Here is a 22,783-nt window from a genome sequence, read left to right as displayed (position 1 = left end):
CTCTAAAGAGTATAACTATAATTTATAATCAGTTAGTATAATGCTAGCAATAAATATAACAAAACCTCAGTTATTAGACATGTCTTTCTACTTACCCTCAAGAATCTAGAACAGTTCCTAATTGGAAAATATGGTCAAGAAGAGAATGAGTTAGTGGGGAAAGAATGAAATTCAAGTTATACTAGACACAAAGAATGGCTGGTTTTCTAACCAGAAGGAAAGAAGCACTCTGCTATGGGTACCCCTAAAATTAATGTTAAACCCTAACTCTCAGTATAATATTTGGCTATACAGTCCAAAGGAGGAAACTGAGGTTATATGAAGTCATAAAGTTGCAATCCTAATGTGACAGGATTAACATCCTTAGAATTCTGGAGACATCAGAGAGCTCGGGAGCTTGCTCTCAAGCACCCCCACCACGTGAGAAACAGAGAAAGCAGACATTTTTCAAGTCAAAAAGAGAATTCTCACTAGAAATGACCATGCTGATATGCTTATCTCAAACCTCCAGTCTCTAGAAGTATGAGAAAATAAATTTCTGTGGTTGAGCAACCCAACCAATAGTATTTACTATGGCAGCCAAGCTAATATACATTTTTATTAATGAAGTCCTCAAATGTCTAGGTCTTACATATGAATGTCAGAAAAACTGAAACAGACAAGAGACCAGGGAAAAGAAGTATGAAGCAAAGAATACGGCAGAAATCGGGATTGTCAGCTTAGACATCAATAGAAAAGTAGCAGAGACAGAAGACAAACTGGTCTCCTCAGTTGCTGGCATTTCAACAACCATAAAGGGACTCAGTATATAAATAGGGATGTCTAAATTCGCATAACTGGGGCCTCCCTGGTGGCACAGGCGGCTGAGCGCAGCACTGTGAAGCTGTCTACAGCCCCTGCAGCGTGGGTTCGATCCAGGCAGGCTGGCGAGAATCCCACATGGCAAAGCAGACCTCTCCTGTCTCGCCTGCTGCTCTCCTCAGCAATGTATTTCTTCAATCTGCCTGTTCTGTTCCTGCTCTGTCACTGGTGAATCCTCTCACCCTCCCGCACATCTGGCCTATACCCCGGTTCTTATATAAATTCACATAGTTGGCCCAAAACAGTTTCAGTGATGACATCAATGGGCAACTATCACTAACCAGTATTAAGAAATGTGGTAAAATATGCTCTTATATAACCAGGCACTAAGGAGTTAAACTCATACCACCTTAATTGCCACTTAACCATGAACCAAGTAGTTTATAGGCTCCTTGAAAGCAGATATTTTATATCTCCTAGCAAAGTCATGTACACAGTAAACATACTGTGTGTTGAGTGAAAACATAAATTTTCAAGCCATTACAATACAAACTTGCTCAGACAGATTTCATTAAGGTACTCTTAAATATAGGTTTGTTGAGAACTAATCTTAGATGTAGGATTACTGAAGAGTCAAGAAATGAATCACTTCATTATATTTTACATTATTTTAATTTGACTTGGGATAACTTATAGTACATAATTTCAAACACCTGCATGTTTAAGTAATTCTCTAGCTATTTATCATACTATATGAAATTCTGCCCTTATTAGACCTTAATCTTTAATTAAGCTAATCAACCAAGATGACAAGCCACAGAACATAAAATTAAAATTAATAACTTGGCAGGCAACATAATTTTGAGGTGTATAGTTAGATGTTAAATAAGTCACAAGGTGCAGTCTCTGCTTTTTAATCATGTTCTGGGTGTCTTCACTCATTTGCAAGTGGTCAAACTATATTTATTAACTTTAAAAGTAGAAAAAATTCCATACTAAATAAATCTTTTTGTTTTTTAAAGATTTATTTATTTATTTATACAAGCACTGGGTACAGTGAGAAGCGCAGGAGGGTGAGAGAATTCACCAGAGCCAGAACGGGGAGCAGAGCAGGCAGAAGGACCGAAGGACACTGCTGAGGGGAGCAGCGGGCGGCAGGAGAGGCCTGCGCACCACGTGGGACCCTCCTCCGGTGGCTGGGAAGCAGCCGGGAATTGAACCGGCGCTCAGAGGCTGCGGGCAGCTTCGCAACCCGGCGCTCAACCGCTGCGCCACCGGGGAGGCCCTTATACTAAATAATTTTGAAGATACAAATAAACCCAAATATTCCTTCCGGTATAATAAAAAATATTCCGAATATAGAAAGAAATGTTATTGAGTGTCAATATTCAAAAGTACTACTCCTTTAGTCAATGAACAAAGTTAAAATTTAATGTTCAAGGAATGATCATTGACTTCAGAAAGAAATGATTAGCTTCTTATTTTCCACCTCATAAAGCCATATATTCTTTAATTTAAACCTTGCATTGCCTTAGTCAGAAATTGTAATTCTAAGTATTACTGTGGCTTTATGGAACTCATTCACTAATGTGGTATTGCATTATTCTTTATAAAAATATTTTTAATATCCAATACACAAGAGAATTGGGCACAGTTCAAAATCCTAACACATTTAGGACCTATCACAAACCAAATCACGTTCTCATTCCCCATTCAACAAATAACAATAAATAGTGAAAATCTAGTAGAGCTGTGCTACAACATGCACATCAAACCTATGAGTAGACTCTAAGGTCACGAGGGTACACATTATTTAACTAAATAATGTGCTATATTTAAAACAGAAAGGTACAATATCACACCTTATTATTTCCATAGGCCATATCCATTGCTTCGAGGGATAAGGAGCAAAGCGCGTTTATTAAATGATGCAATGATACATCATCAAGATATCTAAAATAAAAATGAGAAAATAAGACATTACGATAGAAAATACACAGCTAATGACAATGTTTCCATCAATTTTGAGAAACTGACTCTTACTGTGAGCTTTCAAATAATCTTGAAAGTATATTGGAAATCACTGGTAAATCTGTCATCACTGCCGTGGTGAGAACCTAAGGGAAGAAGAGAATTGCATGTAAAGTGTAAACTCTCTGGGAAGCATGAGGAGGATGAAATGACTGGTGCTTACTGTGCTGGGTCCTTCCACCGCTCTCCCAGGTTTCAAGGCTCCACCACTGCTTGGCTTTAATCCTAGAATCCACACAAGATGCTGTAAATTAAAAAAACAAAAAATCAAAACAAAGACATTTATAAAACTATAGTTAATTCTAATAGAGATCAGTATTAACTTCAACTAAAATTAAAATTAACAGACTTTTAGTTATTAAATTTCAGTCATTAATATTCACACAAAGCATTTATTACAGCAAGCACAGGCAGTAGAGCTCAGGTTACTTTGGGACATAGCCCATCGCTTTATGGAGCTCGAACCTTGCCTATTTCCTTTCCAACTTCCGCCCCTTATGGTTACTGTATATTCTTTAGGCCTGCCTAAGCACCAACAGGCATTGCTTCATTGTTAGCACTTAGACATGGAAACAACACTAGCCTCCAACCCACAGATGACTACATACCTGCAGGGTTGCCAAGACAAGCTGCCATGATGTTCCAAGAACAGCCCCATGGCAGTGAGCCAGGTTTAGTAAAGTCCTCATACACTGGATATTTTTGGAAGTTAACTATATTCAAAAAAAGGATATATTTGTAAGAAATGTTATGTATTCTTGAAAGTTAGAAGCCTGTAAAAGCAGCATTACATAAGCAAAAGAAATCTTAGTAAAAAATAAAAACATTAAGAAAATAGAATTGGATGGTTGTGCATAGAACAAATTCATCTGTTGTCATTATAGCTGGTTATGATGTCAACGAGCAAAGTGACTCATTTCTTCTAAAGGTATCATACAGGGCAAAGAAAGTCAATATAAAATAAATTGTGGCAAACACAGAAATAAAAGGCACAAAAGGGTTTGTTAATTCACAGGTAACCAAGAAAAGCACAAGTATTTTACCATGACTGTCCCTTGAGGCTGGACTGCCAGAGGTTGACCAACTGCTACAACTTGCTGGTGAGATTCACTTGATGGACTTATCATCATAACACTCTGACCCTGAATGGAATATGCTAGAACACAGAGAAAAACTAGGTAAATAAACTTATAAAGTTGCATTCAAAATAACTGTATTTTAAAACAATAAATAATAAACTAAGTTCAACTATGTCACTTACTTAGTTGCATATAAACTATATGCAAACATTTTTAAAACTCAGGAGGTACAAAAACCAAGTGTTAAGCAAATATTAAATAATTTTCTAAATAACTTTTGAAATTATAAAACTTTGGTAGAATTCATGAGCAAAACAATAAGTATTTTGACCATCTACTCTCAGTAAACTTTTCTAGTTGAGATGAATACTCACATTTTCAGTTTGAAACTTAGTATTGATATTGAAATACATTCATAGGCTATGTAGCAAATTTGCAAAGCATTGCAATGCTTTCAAAGCATTCAAAAACAAAAATCTGAAAGTTAACTGATTCTAATAGCATTGGTTCCATTAAAAAAAAAAAAACTATCACCTTTCAGCGTTATATAATTGTATGCAAAGAATTTCCAGATTTATATTCTTTCATCCTCATGAGTACTGTTTAAAATGGATGTTGGTCTCTCCACCCACACTCCGTAAAAGAGGTGGAAGAAAATGAGGCCCGGGGACATTGCTCTCTCACAGAGCTCACAGAGCAGCTAAGGCTTGAAATCAAAGGGTCCGCAACTGTCACTCTGCACTGTGCCCCCACCCAGAAGCCGCCAGCCGAGTCTTACCCTTGTTGGACAGTGTGGCAGCAGTGGTGGTGTTCAGCACGGTGAGCGCGTAGTGGGGAGGCAGGGAACCTTTGCATATTGCAGTGATAAAGGCATCTCTTGAAGTTACAAGGCCTAGTCTTCCACAAAGAGCAGCCATAGTCAGTTCAGCTTTTAAAATGTTCTCAGTGGCAGCTTCATCTGTGCTGAAAAGTTAAAGTATTTAATATTAATTATTTATTAACTATTGTTTTTAATTACAATGTAAGCATGATGTAGAATTAGTTATTGAATGAAGTTTAAAGACATCTCTACAAAAATATTATCAAAATAAATATACTTAAAAAGGAATTGTAACTATAATATCTGAAAATTTAAACTTGGTAAAAGCAATATATGATATACACACTATTGAAGAAAATGGTGCAGAACTTAGATTTGACTTAAATCATTTAAAATCCGGGGGCCTTGGGGTTATGCCTCAGCGCCATTACCATGGCAGCTTGGGATAGATCCCCAGCCAGGGAGCTGACCCACATGGCGCAGCAGACCTCTCCTGTCTCCCCGCTGCTCCCGTCAGCAGTGGATTTCAGTCAGTCTGCCTGTTCTGTTCCCCACTCTGTCTCTGGTGACTCCTCTCACCCCCCCCCCCCCCCCCGCACCTCGGGCCTGCACCCCAGAGCTCTAGTACGCAAAATAAATAAAAACAAATCTTTTAGGGCCTCCATGGTGGCGCAGCGGTTGAGCGCTGGGTTGCGAAGCTGCCCACAGCCTCTGCAGTGCTGGTTCGATTCCCGGCTGTTCCCCGGCCAACGGAGGAGGGTCCCACATGGCGCGCAGACTTCTCCTGCCGCCCGCTGCTCCCCTCAGCAGTGTACTTCGGTCCTTCTGCCTGCTCTGCTCCCCACTCTGGCTCTGGTGAATCCTCTCACCCTCCCGCGCTTCTGACTGTACCCAGTGCTTGTATAAATAAAAAAATAAAATCTTTAAAAACAAACAAAAAAAAAACCCACAAATCTTTTAAAAAATATTTAAAATCTGTAAATTGCACAATTCTGGAAAACATCAAATAAATTGAATAATATAACTATCACCACTAAAAGTAATACTCTTTCAAAGTCTAAAATGAAAAAGGCATTCTGCAACCCCATGCTGACAATTCTACTGTGGCACATGGCAAATTTGGGATGGGGTGAAGGACAGCAGCAAGAGAGTAACGTGCTACACATATGAAAATTAATATTAGAAATAATTCTTAGGACAAACATAAGGAAACCATTTTAGTGTTTGGTTTTGGAACTGCCACCCACTATATAAAACTCGCAAAGCCCTGATACCTGGCATCGAGGAGGAGCGAGAGTGCAGCAAGCAGACCACACCAACAGGCGTTCACCATCTCCTCCCACACAGCTCTGCTGCCTTCAAGGAGAAAATGCACAATGCTTAATGACAATCACAGAGATCACAGTATTTAACAATACGTCCAATTCTAAAATCTCCCTGGTCATTTAAAAATATATGAAATAGTCCCTCGACAACTCAATTATGAAATACCAAAGCTCTAGTATTTAAAATATATCGAAAGTGGGCCTCCCTGGTGGCACAAGGGTAAGTTAAGGCACAACCTATGACGCTATCTGCAGCCTCTGCAGCATGAGCTCGATCCCCAGCCGGCGAGGGAGCTACCCACATGATGCAGCAGACCCTTCCTGTCTGGCCCGCTGCTCCCTTCAGCAGTGTGTTTCGGTCAGTCTGCCTGTTCTGCCTCCTGCTCTGTCTCTGGTGAATCCTCTCAACCCCCGCATCTCTGGCCTGTACCCCAGCTTTTGTATGCATAAATAATCTTTAAAAAAATAAAAAATAAAATATATCGAAACTTAAAAACCACACTATATGTTTAAAATTAAAGAACTCTTAAGAATAGATTTCAAAATATCGACAATAAGATATTTTGGTACAAAAGGTAACTGATATCTTGAATACACATGATATGCACCTACATACACAACATAATGTAATATACACAGACATAATCTCGTGTCTCTCCCCTCCCCTCCCCTGGCCATACTCCGCATATGCGACCAGCTAAGAGCAGGGCGTGAGAATGGGGTGAGGCAGGAGACCGGTAATACACACAGTGGGGATCAAGCAGAAGGAAGTACATGAGGAAAATGGGATCAGATTTCTTACTTTGGAGAAAGGAATTACAAACGTGTAGTTCAAAATAAACCATGTGGGATGAAGAAGGGGAGAATGTGGCGTGACCTCAGGGCAGCTGACACAGAGACCGATTCTCCTCAACTGCAGAGAGCTGGGGACTTGAATGTGTTTGTTTTTTCTATCAAGCAGCAAGCTGCACACCCAGGGCCCGTGTATTCACTTCCAGATACTTTCTACTCTAAAAACAGCCAAGACTCCTTGGAAAAATACGTGACTCCCAGGATGGAAAATCCAAGATGAACTTGGAAAATGCGAAAATGCTAGGGGACCTGTAATGTTCTGTTGCATCGGACAGCAAGGCAGTGCTCCGAAGATGACACACGCTATTATTTTTGCAACTTCTCTGTAAATTTTAAATAATTCAAAATAAAAATTAAAAATACAGAACCATAATTAACATACCAATTTCCTTATCCATTTGGTCTGAGGCTGACTGTAATTCTTGTTGTTCTGACGACTGTGTGGGTGAGGAAGCCGCTTCAGTGACACCCTGGCACTCTGCTTCAGTCTCTCCCAACTCTCCGTCAATCATACTAGTGATTCCACGGACAAGATCCAGCAGACAATGAAATGCCACAGACATGGCATAACCTTCTGGTATAGTCGGGGGCTCAACTTTGTCCAACATCTCTAGACTGAAATTACGAAAAAAATCAGAATGCCAATGCACAGCCACAATGACGAAACTATATAAAGCTGTTTCCATGCTATGTAGACTACAGAAGGTGTTATTAGTAGAACAGCAAAGGCAAATGGACATTATGGAATTTATAATATACATTTTATACACAGAGAATCCTGAAAGGTAGATACATCACTACTTCCGATTGGTAGATAAGGAAACTGAGATTTTTAAAAAGGTAAATTAATTTGCCGTAGTAAACGCAGTGTTAGAAAATCTAAGTCCAAGGGGCCTGAAGTCAAGACATACACTTAAACCAAAAAGCTGTGTGTAAAGAAACCATTCTGCTTTACAATGCTATTAGCAGACTAGGAACAGTACAAAAGAAAACAGCCCTAGATAAAATTCTCAAAATATAACAAAAGAAAATTGGTTCTAAAATGCATTAAAAATACTACGTCTAAAATTTAAAATATAATGCAGAAAAAAACGTTTCAGGATAAAATATCATCCCCATCAATATCAGACCTTACAAAATAATGCTATCACTACTTACTAAGTGGCTTTAGCACTGCCTTGTACTGTTATAGTTAGAATAGGTATCCAAGTTCCTCTATATTCAAAGGCTGGTAGCAAAGTAACACCTCCACCAATACCCAGCATTCCTGAGTTAGCTGGTGCTGAGACGGGGCCACCTGAGTTATTGTTTCCTATTAGATGAGAAGAAGAAAGCAAAGATACCATTTATTACTTAATTATAAAATTATAAATAACAAATAATATCCGAACACCTGGTTAACTTAAAAAAATCATGCTACAGCAGTATATGTCACACAAATAAATCACTATAAATCCTATCTTGGCTATTAGAAATGCTCCCTGTTAGGCCTCCCCTTGTGGCGCAGCGGTTGAGCCCTGGGCTGCGAAGCTGCCCGCAGCCTCTGCAGTGCCGGTTTGATCCCCGGCCGCCGGGCGAGACGCCCACATGGCGTGCAGACCTCTCCTGCCGCCCACTGCTCCCCTCAGCAGTGTGTTTCGTCAGTCTGCCTGTTCTGTTCCCTGCTCTGTCTCTGGTGAATCCTCTCACCCTCCTGCGCTTCTGACTGTACCCAGTGCTTGTATAAATTAAAAAAAAAAAAAAAGAAAGAAAGAAAAAGAAATGCTCCCTGTTACCCTAAAACATCATTTCTTTTTCTATATAAAAAAGTACTTGTGAGTAAAATACTGACAAGCTTTGTAACTTACCTTTCATTGGATCATGTTTATCAGTGATGGGAATAAAGAATAAAAAAGACCACTAATCAGATAGGAAAAAGTGGAAGAAAAAGGAATGAAAAGGAATACAAGAAGTTATAGATTGATTGCCAAACAAATGTAAATCAAGTTCCCTATTTTGTTGCAAGAGAGACTAAAAGGCCTTTCAAAGTAGCAAACCCTTTAAAGACAGAAATCAAATGAAGAGTCTCCTAAATTGAAGATTAGCATCTAAATTTTTGTCCTTATGTGATTAGAGGAACAGGAAGTATATCAGAGGAGGGAGTACAGCTGCCTCTGTGAGAGAAAACTATGCAAGTGTAAGTCTTTACTATCAGCCAATTAATAGGTAATCCAAATTTCTCTAGTCATAGGAGTTCTATAAAATAATCTCTCAGAATAGTGAATACTATAAATTATGGCAGAATATAAACAAAAGCATGAATAAGGCTTTACCAGCTTGGTTTGCTGAGACAGGATTTCCAGTAGGAGGAACGAGAAACAAGGACTGGATAAAAGAGCCCAGTGCATTGACAATGTCACGGAAAACCTTGGTAGAGTGCTGCTTCATGTCATAGGACTGACAAAACGACCTGTGAAATAAGTTTAAATGTTTCTGGGACAAATAGTTGGATATATCAAACAATTAAACACATTTCATAACAAGTAATGTTGATAAACCAGTCCCAAAGCTATATTTAAACCTTCAGCACAACATCATATTAAGCACTTAATTCTGCAACCTGGGCCATGACAATAAGGCAGAGTCTTCATCTATTCCTTAGCAACTGATGTTCAAAGTTCTCAAAACCTTAATAGTTATTTTTCATCATTCTATGTTCAACAGCCTTAAAATGTATTCAAACTTAACATCTGAAGATACGGAAATAAAATTAATTGCTTTATTGGAAAAAAACTTCATACTTGAGTGATTTTACTAACTTAGGACATAGGTTGAGATTGAGGTCAATGTTGTAAAAAACTGATCTTCAACACATTAACTCAGTAAATTTGAACTGATGGTGATGAAAGAAGGTGGAAGTTTATTGGGGTGGGGACAGGTGTGATTACTGAGTCATTTAAACAACTATGAAGTGTCTGGGAATTGAAGGTGTGGGCAGAGAAGATGATCAGTTACAGAAAACCAACCCAACCTGATTCCAGAGCGATAACGAATTCCACAAAGTAATTTCATCAAAGCACAGTATACAAGGATACCTCTTGCTCTGGCAAAATGCAGATCTTGCCCTAAGACTGCCAGCCTGTGTTTATGAAGCATCTCTTCTTAATAAACCTGTCATTTCAAAATGCAGCCTTTGCCAACATGTGCCTATGCAAACATCGTTTTCATCTTTTTCCTTAATAAAAATGCCAGTGTCACTGAATGGGGACTCTGCTGATCATTGTTAGAGGAAGCCAACAACCCCACTCACAGTACCCCAACAATGGCAATCACTGACCACATGTTTTGCCACCTGTCAGTTGTTTTCCACACCTACAAACCTACCTTTCCCATACACATACAAAACACAATTTCCTTGCTAGGAAATCATGAATATTTAGGAACAAGTATTTAAACTCTTCCTGTTAGCACAAACATTAACCTGTCCATTTAACAAAATATTGCTGAGATTTTACCTTAATAGCTGAGGCTGCACACAGAGTCTGTGTATTGATTCCACTGCAACAGCTCGCAGCCACTGTGGTTTATCTGCATCCAGAAATTTTACCAGAAGCGACAGAAATATCTCACATTCAGTTACCTAAAAAGTATAAGATTATATTTCTTTAGATCTAAGGATTACAAATTGCATTATTAGTGCTAAGGACAAAACAATAAAATCTTTTAACGTTAAATAAATTAAAATTCTAATAGGGAATAGAGAAGAGGAGGGGAAAGCAATCATCTACGGAAAAGCGACAGCAGCGATGTAGGTCTCCCTCCCAAAAGCACCGTCAGAGAAGCAGAGGGCTGGAGGTGGCGGTGCAGGCCCTCCGCGGGCAAGGTTCTTCTACTCCCGAAGCGCGAGCCGGGCCAGACCAGGGGCCTGATCCTGCCCCAGCAGCCGCAGTGGCGGCTTCTCCAGGAAGGTGCCTCCCTGCTGTGTCAGTTAGCCGGCCCTGCCCTATAGCTTTAGGCCTCTTCTGATCTCTAGGGTCAAAAGCCAGGAGGAGTTTCTCTCTGTCACCCGATCTGGGTTGCCATAAAAGATTCTGTTTTTATGTGTGCTCAAGATTCCCTCTCCCTGACATGGGCGAGCAAGCCGCGAGCCGGCTGTGCCGGGTCATCACCAGCCCACTGTGCTGCTCTGGTGGGCTGCGGGCTTATTCCGGCAATGTGTGCACTGCTTGCGGGGGAGGGGAGTATTATACAATTAGCACTATAAAACTTCTATTTTGAGTTTTGTAACTCTGTGGCATTTCAGATGCTAGTGTTCCTGTACTTCATTGTACTGAATGAAAGGACTATGTTGAATAAACCAGGGATTATTTTAAAAAATCAGTGCTCTCAGAACACATCCCTGAAAACTCACACTAGTAAGACTGGGTTGTTGGAAAAGGCATGATGGACTCCGTCACGGCTTTTCCGACAACCCACGACACGATGAATCGTTTCTCCTGATCTTGTCGAAAGCACCGCGCCCCATCACGTCGCCCGCACTCTGAGCGGGAGCACATAGCGCGTGAACTGCGGCCAGGCCACATGCGCTGCCCAGGGGTGGCAATACCACTTTCCTTTACCTTCTTTTGCTGCTTAACAAGAAAGATGCATAAGTCAAAGGATGTTTGCTGTGTATTTTCTAGCAGGTAAACAAGAAGGACTCTACAGCAATGGTCAGATACAGGAGACGTGAAGTATGTACAACAAGATCTGGTACAGTTTTGCTTTATTACTGCTAATTAGCTATTATTACTATTGTTATTAATAAAAACCAACTCATCTGCAAGCTCTCTGTAAATAATTAATGTTGAAAGCACATTCCTGAGATTACTCACTGAATGTCTAATGATTGAATGAATCAACAAAAGGCGACCAGTTTATTAAAAGGTTAATGGGCCTCTGGGAGGGAGGTAAGAGTGACGCTGACACAGTAATTGCTGGGCCCAACTGAGTCTTCCATGGACACCTGGTGCAGCAGGTGACTGGCTATTTTAGCTGGGGACACCCCGGAATAAGTGAACATACGTGAGGCAAAGAATTTGGGGAATATAGGAACCTTTGGGATGTCAGCCCAAAGTCTTCAGAGCTGGTATGTTCTAATTCCTGTCAGTATCTTTAACTGGCTGTTAATAGCAGCTATGAAAACAAAGTAGCTTGGACAACTACAAACCACTTTATCCTCAGACCACTCGTGACCAGGCAAGTCATAAGACAGAGGTTTGTCATTGTCCTAAGCACCATACAGCTGAAAAGCACTAGCTGAGAAATCAGATGTCTCAGATAGTTTATCTACCAACTCTGTGGATGACAACAAGCCAGGTAACCTTTTCATAAAGGATAAAAAGTACTTAACATCTTCCTAAGAAATCAAATGAGAAAACTATAAAACATCCCTTAAACATGATAAAATGCCATACAAATGCATAAACCAGCAATGTTTTCCTGACCAAAATGACCTCTGTTTAGATATGGAACTTAAATAGTCATGCTAGTGACCTACTGGGCATCAGCTATTATCTACTGAAGCTTTAATATTAGTTAAAATTAGTTGATATTTATAAGCGCATATAAAAATGAGTACTTACCAGAAGACTATAGAATTGCTTGATCAGAACAGATACTACTCTCAGCAAACGCATGCATATAGGAAAATATGGTTTTTCAACTGGTGCTGGCGAAGATGAAGTGGCAGAACCTTGTCTGAACTTTATATTTGGAGAAAAAAGCTTTATCACAAGAGGACATACCCTTTCTTTGAGGAGGAAACTAAATTCCTGATGCTATTTGCAAATGTAGAAAAAAAGAAAAAATAGAATTAATTAGGTTTGTGCTTAAAGCTTCGAAAACAGTCTCACTAGTATATACAACTTCTGAATAATCGATAGGAATAATTAATTTTATTATAAGTTTACGGAAGTTACACACAATTCTGAAGTTTGTATTGCACTTGAGAGCATAAGATAAAAATATTAACTTTTTAAGAAATTTTAAAAAGAATCTAAATTAAAAAGAAACATTTAATAATTTTAGATTTATGTTTGCTTATAACCAGGAGCTTTAAGTTTAGAAGGACATTAGCTATTAAAAATATAAAAAAAACAGAAGAAAATAGATTACCAAAATTCAAACAGATAAACTATTTAAAATAGGCAGCAAAGAGAAAAACTAAGAAACTATCTACATAAAACTGAAATCAATTTTGGACTTTAGTTTCTTACAAGTAACTTTGTTTTAAAACATTTTGTAAAGCACATTAAATTTATTGGGCCTCCCTGGTGGCGCAGCGGTTGAGTGCTGGACTGCGAAGCTGACCGCAGCCTCTGCAGCACCGGTTCGATCCCTAGCCGCCAGGCGAGGGTCCCACATGGCGCGCAGACCTCTCCTGCCACCGCTGCTCCCCTCAGCAGTGTATTTCGTCAGTCTGCCTGTTCTGTTCCCCACTCTGGCTCTGGTAGATTCTCTCACCCTCCCGCACTTCTGACTGTACCCAGTGCTTGTATAAATAAATAAATAAATAAATAAATAAATAAATAAATAAATAAATAAATAAATAAATAAATCTTTTTTTTTTAATTTATTAAGCACCTACTACTTCTTTTTCCCTTAAATTCTTTAAAAGCACAGCATATAAAAAGTCAACAAAAGCAAGTAAAGTCAACAACCTTTTCTTTAACCTGCCAAATATTATAAAAATAGCTCAAATGCCACATTCCCTCATATACCATAGACTAGAAAATGACTGACCGTAGAGTCTCTAGAGATTCCTTCTAGTATTAACATTTCAAAATGCTAGAGAACTATAAAAATCTTAAGGAGATAATTCTTTGCATCTTTCAACCTGGAAAAAAACAGATGCTGCTATCTTGAAAAAAATCTGTGAAAAATTTAAAGATTAATTTTGTCACAAACACTACCAGTGGCTTACTTGTAAAAAGACTTGTGGGAAATCATTCAGGACGGACTCAAGTAATTCAAGGCCAAATGTTCGAGTCATTTCTGTCATGCCTACTAGCCAGTAAGGGGCATCAGCGTTAACCAACTGACAAAGGTCCTGAAAAAAATAAGTCAAACAATACATAAAAAATAAACAAACAATCACAGACCGGAATGAAATGTCTTTTTCAAAACTTAAAGTTCATAAAATTGAAAAAATTTCTCTTATGTAGTAGTTTTGACTCCTTAGAAACTAAGCATTGCAAATTCAAATTTTAACAAATTGCTTTATTAACCATATAGTAAACTTATAATCATATAACTATAAACAATATATGAAATATACAAATAAACAGTTAATCTAACTTTGCTTTAAAGAAAAACTGCTTAAAATAACCCTTTAATCCAAATGAATAAAATTTACAATGCAGATGAATATTATATTACTTTAAAGACTTATTTATGACAAGTGATATGAAAATTAGGTATTTGTATACCAAGCTACATTAAGTAGGCTAGAAGATTTTCACTAAAATTTTCCTTGTTGAAGGAATTATTTGTTATAGACAAGCAATCCTAATACATCTATTTTCTAGTTTTGGGGTTCAATTCATTTTATTCTCTTAAAGTAAGACACAACATTTGATCGTGTCAATTAGCAACAGATGATTTTTAATGTTTTAGAGTATTTCTGAAATACCATTTTAATGCATTTTTTAAATTGACACACCAAAAAATTAAATCAGACATACATTTCCAAAATCAAAAAATTCATACAAAACTATATTCTACAATAAGAATTATTTTTATCAACTTAAATACCTGAAAAAGCATATATGCATCTTTAGCACAAGGCTTGAGGGTGCTGACAGATCTTCGGTTACTATTTCCTTGCACCAGCACCGGCTGTTCTATAATATCTACAATCAAAATAAAATGGAATTTAGGAGTCCACAATGACCTTTAATAAATCACAGGTACTCTTTAGAAGGAATATTTAAATTGCTTATTTACAGAATTATAAACTTCCTAAGTTCAGGATTAAACTTCAAAATTAAAAAAAAAAACTGGAAATCTTATTTTTAAACAAAATGTCATTTAAAAAAACTACTCTTCACTCTCTTACATTCCCTTTAATAATATTAAAGTGAAAAATAGAATTTTTGCTCCTATCTCTGATTTTCTCAGTCTTCCATTCTCCAGTCCCCTTTATTTTATGGTTTCAATATTTATATGATTTTTGAATGTGAGAAACACTCGCAGGACACGAAGGTCTCCCCCCACCCAGTTCAATTAAACAATGGATTGTTCAGAACACCAACATAACACCACAGCACAGTGACCAAAGCTGCTTCAGAAAGGTCGGCTGGGTAATGTGGGAAACTCAGGGGCCTCCACAGCCCAGAGAACCCCACAGGCCCAAATGAGAGACAAGATTCAGAGACCCCCCAACAGCCAAACCCCCATTCCTTGCCCACCACCCCCTATATAAGCACCTGTTTTTTGTCCCCTCAACTGGCCACCCATTCAGGGCCTCTCTGCTCAGGGAGCTCTCTGTCCTTTTCCTACCTATCAATAAATCTCTTCCTTCTCTGCAGCTTTGGCCTTGATTTTGAATTCTTTCCTGGCCAACGACAAGCATGGAGAAAGAGCCCTCCTGGGGTCCCCAGCCTCCAGGCCTGCTCCCCAAGTCCCTGATTCAGTACTGTTAAATACACTGCTTAAAGTATTCTGTTTTATTAGGTAGCCTAAGTTCCCAGGGCAAAGGCTGAAAAATCAATAAAAGGGAAATCATGGCTATAAAACACTATAAAAAGCAATCAACTTCCATCAACTCACCTTTGTGTCTCTCATCTTCAGCAACCATTCTCTCAAAGACAACAGTGACAACTTGCCGGACTGTAGCGGCAGCTGTGTTATTTGTAATATTATCTTTTGTGAAATGCAGTCGAAAACAAAGTACAATTGCCTAAAAAAAATTTCCACTTAGTATGCCATAAGAGAGAAGAACATGTATATTATTTTAATATTATCTAATAATTGAAAATTAAATAACTTATAAATGGCTGTTTCAATTGCAGATATTAAAAATGTACCCCTTTTTATACAATGAAACTGCATTTCCTATTCAAACCCATGACTGTCCGCTACACCCCAGGGACTTTGCTTAAGCACCATAACCAGATCTCAACTCTGATCTGGGGTAAATAAAACGCTAATGGTTTTCAGAACGCAATGCCCATTATCACATGACAGGGAAGATGCTTTGGTTCACACAGCACCAGGCTTTGCTCTTTCAGCCAGTTAATTCAGATAATGTTGCGAACCACATGTGAAACTATGGCAAACAGATCTCCTACCTTAGAGAGCGCCTCATCATGAACTACTGTGTTGGTTGTTAAAAGAACAAGAACTGTCTGAAGCAGCTTAAGTTCCTCAAGGCTATTTTCCATTAGCTGCCAAAGCATGTTAATTATATTTCCAGCTGCAGTCTGTAAAATAAGTTTAATTATTGTCAACAAATAAAATACAGGTGATTAATCCCTAAGTAAAAAATAGTACACAAATATTAACTCATTTGGAGAGAATTTCCTAATCACAATAACAAAATTGACGTTTCTAGATCTACACATCCAAAATCATGACTCTCAACTAGCTTGAGACTTACAACCAAGTAACTTTCTTCTCAAAAAAACCAAACTTCCTTAAAATGTAATATCTCAAATATTTCATTTAGACATTAACGAATATGGATATACACAAATTAACTAAGTCTGTTATTTCTCATATATTATTATATCTACAATATTATAGAAAAAAAGTGCAGCTTGTATTAGCAACGCATTTATAAACTCAAAAAAAATCCAACATTTACAATGCTATACTAAAGGCAAAAGAATTTACCACTTCTATTAAAATATGTTGTGGAGTACAAAGTAAACACTACTGAGTTTGAAAGCGTGATGCAGATTCATAGTGATGAAATTTTTTTTTTTACCATCATAACGTTAGAGACAAAAAATATGCTTCGGTTAATAAAAACAATTTATCACTTCAGATAATCTAGGAAACAGCTTTTCCTTCCTACCTTAAAAAAGAGTAAGAATATATATAATGTCTTCAATGATACTGAAGGTCTGCTTGGCTCTCAAAGTTACCATTTCTACCACTGAACTGTGACTTCTTAGATTACAAATGACAAAATGTTCTCCATTTTTATTTATTATTTATGAGTGCTTGACAACGAGACAATTGGCAATCTTTTAAAATTAAGTCATGTCCTTCAAGCACAGTGCTATTCATAAAACTGTTTTACATTAAATCAGTTTTATTCTCTTTATGAAAACTCCTGATTCAAGTTCTGTGTGCACAGTTCAGACAGAATCTTCGTTATTACCTCAGACACGACTTCATGTGACATGAGTCTCTGAATGGCGGCCAAACACAGCTGAGTGATCTTCGGTTCCTTGGTTCCACAACCCATTAGAAAAGGTTGAACAACCTCTGAGCTGTTCTCTTTCAATGCTTTATTTAGAACACATATAAAATAAATCATTAAATCTAATTCATATCTAGGAGTACATTTTTAAAATAGTTACAACCTGTAATGACAATCTTTTATAAAAACAATTGAACCAAGGGACTTTGCTTAAGCACCATAACCAGATTTCAACTCTAATCTGGGGTAAATAAAAACACCAAAGTAAAAATCAAGTAGTAAGAGTTAAAATGCCTACTACAGATTAGCTAAACTACATCTTTCCCAGGGCTTTCTTCTGACACACTGTCCTCTGGCTTCCTCCATCTTCTACTATAAAGTGTTTAAGGACAACTTTTTTGAAGTTCTAACCCCCGCCTCACAGGGGATTAAGATTTCACACTCTAGAAAAATTAAAAATAGTATATACATCATCCCCAACCATAGTATTGAATGAAAGTATAGAAGCATCTTAGAATTTTATTATGTCTTGAATTTACATAGCCCTCCTTTCTTCTGTAAGAAATAAAACATGTTAAAGACTATTTCTGTTATTACTGAAGCATTATTTCAAATTAATCAGATGTAGGTGGGGTAATTCCAAATCTTAATTTAACACCTTCAAGCAAGTCAATTATTTTAGAAATATTAAAGCAACTACAAAATGTAAGTGGTGAGAAAATACACACACTGAAGTATATATAATTAAATTTACAAAATGAAATTAAGTCAATACATATTCCCTGATTGTCTGCACTAAGATGGGTAAGACAGGTCTTTCATCCTAAGGAAATCTGAATAAATAACATGAAACTCATGGTCAAGAGGACATTAAATTTTGGGGATTTGCTATATGTTGCCAAAGGTATTACATCCCTCAATTATTTTTTGAGGTTAAGACTTGTAGTAAAGACAGAAATCTAAGTCTTAGCATGTTTTTCAAAAGAAACTGAAAAGTCATCTGGGATCACCATTAAAAGTGAAAAACCAGTACAAACATTAATTTTATCATTAAATCCCCACACACATTCTCCCAAAACTCTCTTTATGGTAAATAAAGACTACAATTTCCTACATCATATTCTCAAAATTCCTCTGTATACCAGCATAAATTATTGATTTAAGCAGAACTAAGGTGGAAAATATGACTGACAAAAAACTGTTTTCAAAAGTTCTCTCTAATTTCCTTGCTTTCTTTGTGTCTAAAGGTTTTCACTCAAAAACTAAGACATAACTTTTCATAAAAATGTCCCAAAACATTCATATAGGAATGATTAAAAGGTGACCACAAAGCTTAATACATACTATTCTAGAACAGTGGTTAAATATGCTTTCACAGTCAAGCTTTCCAGAATCAGTGAAGTATGAGGCAACTACTAACTGTGCTAAATATTCCTAATCATTAAATGTTGTTCAAGCAAATAAAAGTTTTCAATAGTAACAAGTTGCATTTTTAATTTTTATTATAACATTAACATATCTTTCATTAACACATCATAATAATCAGAGAATTTATAGGGCATGATTTGACCCAAGTGACAAAGTAGGTGGAATTGGAAAATATGTCCACCCTGGGGTTTTCTAGTCTCCCCCACCGCATCATGCTGCCGCTCTCTGAAGCTAACAGCATGCAAGGAGCAGGGGAGCTGGAAGTAGCTGAGAGCAATCAGTGATCTGCCCTTGACAGCTGTCTGCCTGACATCTCCAAGTACTAAGGGAAGGATCCTGTCTTCACAGAAGAAAAATGTACTTTTAGAGTCTAAGATGACAGTGATTTCAAGACATACTCAGAGTATTAATCAAAAAGAAATTCAGTGTCAACTGAACTATGATACAAGGCTTTTTAATCACTGAGCACTGTTCCCGATTTCTCCTCTGGGCCACCGCGAGCACTAGGTGCCTCACTTCTTGAAAGAGTTCTTCACCACTGTCTGAGATTTTCTTCTCACTCAGAAGACCCATTCTGCACCTTTTGATATTAGTGCTTTTATGATCTCACCACCAGAGGTTAACAGAAAGCTTCTGCATGACAACTAGGTTGACATTTCAAATAGCAATTAAAACTTAGGTAATATTAAATACATATGTATTTTAACTGATGTGACATGAACAACTCTGACCAAGTTCACACACACAACGAAAAAGACAACCCCAGACGACCTGGCCCACAGTGATCCCAAGACGCCATCAATTATAAAATACACACTGATTTGGGGCATGTTAAGAGGTAAAAATAAAATAATAATAAGCTATATATCTTGAATGAACAAAATAAGGTTAGTCACAATGAAATACTTAGAGATATCATATCAGTAATCCAGGCCTATCAAGCTGAGATAAATTTAAGATAGTAATCAAATTTTTAAAACTTTATTTTAAAATAATGTGAAGGAACCAAACATCTAGCTTTAGTCTCCTCACTTTTGTTTTCCCCAGTTTGCATGCGAACATAAGTCAAAAGGGAAGCTCTCTGTTACCCAAATCAGATGACCACCAACAACAATAACCTACTGAGCTATTCCAAGTCTTCTGAAGCATAATGTGAAGAAAAATATGTCCACAATATCGAGATCACAACACACTAAGATCATTAAAAAAAAAAACTTTACTGATTTCTTTCTCTTTTTCAAAAAGTGGCAGAGATCCTATGTAAGCAGAAATTTACCTTGCTCTTCTCATTGAAAAGTAACGCTTTCTCTTTTTGTGCATAATTTTAATGACGTGCTGTATTTTTTAATAAAAACCGTCCTATGAGATCAGATTTAAGAAATTACATTGAGGAAAAGGCTATATAGGGCCTCCCCAGTGGCGCAGCGGTTGAGCACTGGGTTGCAAAGCTGCCCGCAGCCTCTGCAGTGCCGGTTCGATCCCCGGCTGCTCCCCGGCCATCGGAGGAGGGACCCACATGGCGCGCAGACCTCTCCTGCCGCCTGCTGCTCCCCTCAGCAGTGTACCTCGGTCCTTCTGCCTGTTCTGCTCCCCGCTCTGGTGAATCTTCTCACCCTCCCACGCTTGTGACTGTACCCAGTGCTTGTATAAATAAATAAACAAATAAATCTTTTTTAAAAAAAAAGGCTATATAGCTATATAAAGACATGTTCTTTAATTTTTCTTTAATTGCAGGGAAAAAGAGACAACAGTAGACTCTTTTACCAACACTCTACTTCAATCTCCATTAAACTATGCAGACAGCTCTTGGGGGTAAGAAAACTTTATTTCCACCTAAGTCCTTTGATAAGCATAACCTCTTTATAGAGTCAACACTATGTTTGATAAATATATTTGTTTCCAAATTTTATAACTGAGATCAAACGATGCACTCTCACACACCTGCAGCAGTCCAGCTGTCCCCATATCCCAGGGGTTTCCTGGCTCTGAGCGTCTCACTGCATAACTGCAGTTTTTATCCTGGAAAAAAAGAATTACACTAGGATACCCCACTAGGAGTCAAATTAGTAGAGGTGATCAAAAGCTTATTATAATAAATGTTAATGGTCAGTAACAAATTTTAATTCTTGTGAAAGAAAGAAACTTATGACATAGACACAACTACTAGCCTCAAAATCCTTAAAATCTAGTTATGGGGAAAACATAAAATAATTTTTCCTTTTATATATACCTTACATCAGTCTTTCTTTTCGTACAATAGATGCTTTCTCCTCTCAGGAAAATTCCCACAAGTCGCCCGTGCACCGTCACCAGAGTCCCTTGTGCTCTTCCCTCCCGTTCTGATCCTGCTCCCTTGCCCTCCCTGCAGAATGTCTCTGATGTACAGTCGCCTGCTAATTTTGTTTAATTTATTCTAATTTTTTTTTCCTGATCCCTTACTTGGTTCCCCTACATTCCTCCTCTAAGAGAAGCCGTCCAATATTTTTCTTTTTCTTTCTGGCTTATTTCACTGAGCATAATCCATTCTAGCTCCATCTATGCTGCTGTGAATGGCGTGAGTTTATCTTTCTGATTGCTAAAAAATATTACTTTGTGTATATGTACCACATCTTCTTGATCCAGTCATCTATTTTGGGGCATTTGGGTTGTTTCCAGAGCTTACCTATTGTAAATTGTGCTGCAGTAAACAGGGGTACAGGTAGGTGTCCTTTTGAATTAACAAACATTAAATTTTTAAATGGTTTTAAAGGTTGGAAAATTTTTAAGTGACTCAAGATTAAAAGGATAAATGAACCTATCGGCAGTTTCATATTAAAAGCACATTATAGGAAAGGGAAGAACTATTCAACACATAGTGTTGGCAAAATTGGTTCATTTTGCAAAAGAAAAATAAAGTCCAGTCCTCACATTGCCTCATGTTATTAAGAAAAAAATGAAACTATAGGAAAACTACAAGAAAACAAAAATGACTATCAGTGATACAGAAGCAACAAAAAAAAGAAAAATAATAAGATTGTGTAAAAATGAAAAGTATCTACATAAGATAGTAAAAGGCATATGGACTTTAGAAAATATAATCTAAACATGATGGGATGTTAATATCTTTGCTTATAAAATGCTCAAACAATTTGATAAGGAAAATACAAATACTCAAACATATAATGAAAAAAGGAAATATTTAATGCATTCAGAGAAAGATGTTCAAATTAAAAAGAAACATCAATTAAAATAAGTATCATTTGCCTGTTCAATTATCAAAAAGAGACTTTTAAAATAACAACCCTGGCAAGGATATTATGAAAATACACTCACGTATTGTTGGTAAAGGTATAAACTTTTGTCTTTTCAGAAAACAGCGTGGTAACAAATTCCAAGAATATGTTCCTATCCTTTAATAATTTTATTTCTAGAAATATATGTTACGGTAATAATTCTAAATACTGAAATATGCCTAATGTAAAGAAATGGATAAATAAGCTACAATCATTTGCTAACATGTTATACAACAATTTTTAAAAATTAGAAACTGTGGAATCTAAGAAAAGTATCATGACAACAACGGGCAGACTATAAGTAAAAAAAAAAACAAAAAACAATGTGAGGGAAAGGAATAAATGGAAACCTACTAAAAGCCTACGCAAGGGTTGCGGAGGAACTACACCACCTCGGCCCGCTCGGCCCATCTGTGAAGATGGCCTCCGTCCCAGTCACCACGCTGCCTAGCCTGGTCACAGGAATCGCCTACCGCCAGGTCTCCGCCTTAGCGACAGCACGACGAGTGATACCCTGCATACTGCAGTCAGGACAATTTCCATTAAAATCTTAATAAAAACACATCACCTCCCCACTCAAACTCTTTCCGTCACTGCTCAAGGACCTCAGAGAATGGCAATCCTCGACTAGAACACTGAGCCAGACCAAGCTCTTTTCCGCCTCCTGTTCCCGTCCCAGCAGTCTCCTCTCCTTTCCACTTGCACGCCACATTTGCCCGGCCAACCAATTCCTTTTCAGGCTTCGAGACTCAGCTTCGGACTCCCAGGGTGGCTGGCTGACATGA

At 37.6% G+C, this 22,783-nt stretch overlaps 1 protein-coding gene across 4 annotated transcripts in view; it reads right to left on the bottom strand.

Moving 5' to 3' along the window:
* Nucleotides 1-22,783, bottom strand: part of MON2 (MON2 homolog, regulator of endosome-to-Golgi trafficking) — a gene marked incomplete at both ends in the record, with an annotated part of 61,674 nt that overhangs the window by 30,376 nt on the left and 8,515 nt on the right. For 2 of the 4 annotated variants that reach the window (XM_084254991.1, XM_084254993.1), the window contains 17 exons: nucleotides 2,664-2,754; nucleotides 2,845-2,918; nucleotides 2,996-3,076; nucleotides 3,441-3,545; nucleotides 3,876-3,988; nucleotides 4,690-4,874; nucleotides 6,006-6,087; nucleotides 7,291-7,523; nucleotides 8,067-8,220; nucleotides 9,221-9,357; nucleotides 10,403-10,527; nucleotides 12,512-12,706; nucleotides 13,852-13,977; nucleotides 14,682-14,779; nucleotides 15,699-15,828; nucleotides 16,220-16,351; nucleotides 17,257-17,384. In XM_084254991.1, the coding sequence (XP_084111117.1) occupies nucleotides 2,664-2,754; nucleotides 2,845-2,918; nucleotides 2,996-3,076; nucleotides 3,441-3,545; nucleotides 3,876-3,988; nucleotides 4,690-4,874; nucleotides 6,006-6,087; nucleotides 7,291-7,523; nucleotides 8,067-8,220; nucleotides 9,221-9,357; nucleotides 10,403-10,527; nucleotides 12,512-12,706; nucleotides 13,852-13,977; nucleotides 14,682-14,779; nucleotides 15,699-15,828; nucleotides 16,220-16,351; nucleotides 17,257-17,384 (2,189 nt within the window). Of the gene's footprint in view, nucleotides 1-2,663; nucleotides 2,755-2,844; nucleotides 2,919-2,995; nucleotides 3,077-3,440; nucleotides 3,546-3,875; nucleotides 3,989-4,689; nucleotides 4,875-6,005; nucleotides 6,088-7,271; nucleotides 7,524-8,066; nucleotides 8,221-9,220; nucleotides 9,358-10,402; nucleotides 10,528-12,511; nucleotides 12,707-13,851; nucleotides 13,978-14,681; nucleotides 14,780-15,698; nucleotides 15,829-16,219; nucleotides 16,352-17,256; nucleotides 17,385-22,783 lie in introns of all 4 variants that reach the window. The other 2 variants (XM_084254992.1, XM_084254994.1) reach the window with 2 other exon arrangements.

Source organism: Talpa europaea, assembly GCF_964194135.1.
Source record: "Talpa europaea genome assembly, chromosome: 15".
Lineage (NCBI taxonomy): Eukaryota > Metazoa > Chordata > Mammalia > Eulipotyphla > Talpidae > Talpa > Talpa europaea.
The sequence above is the reverse complement of the archived record's forward strand: the minus strand, read 5'-3'. Positions and strand labels throughout refer to the sequence as shown.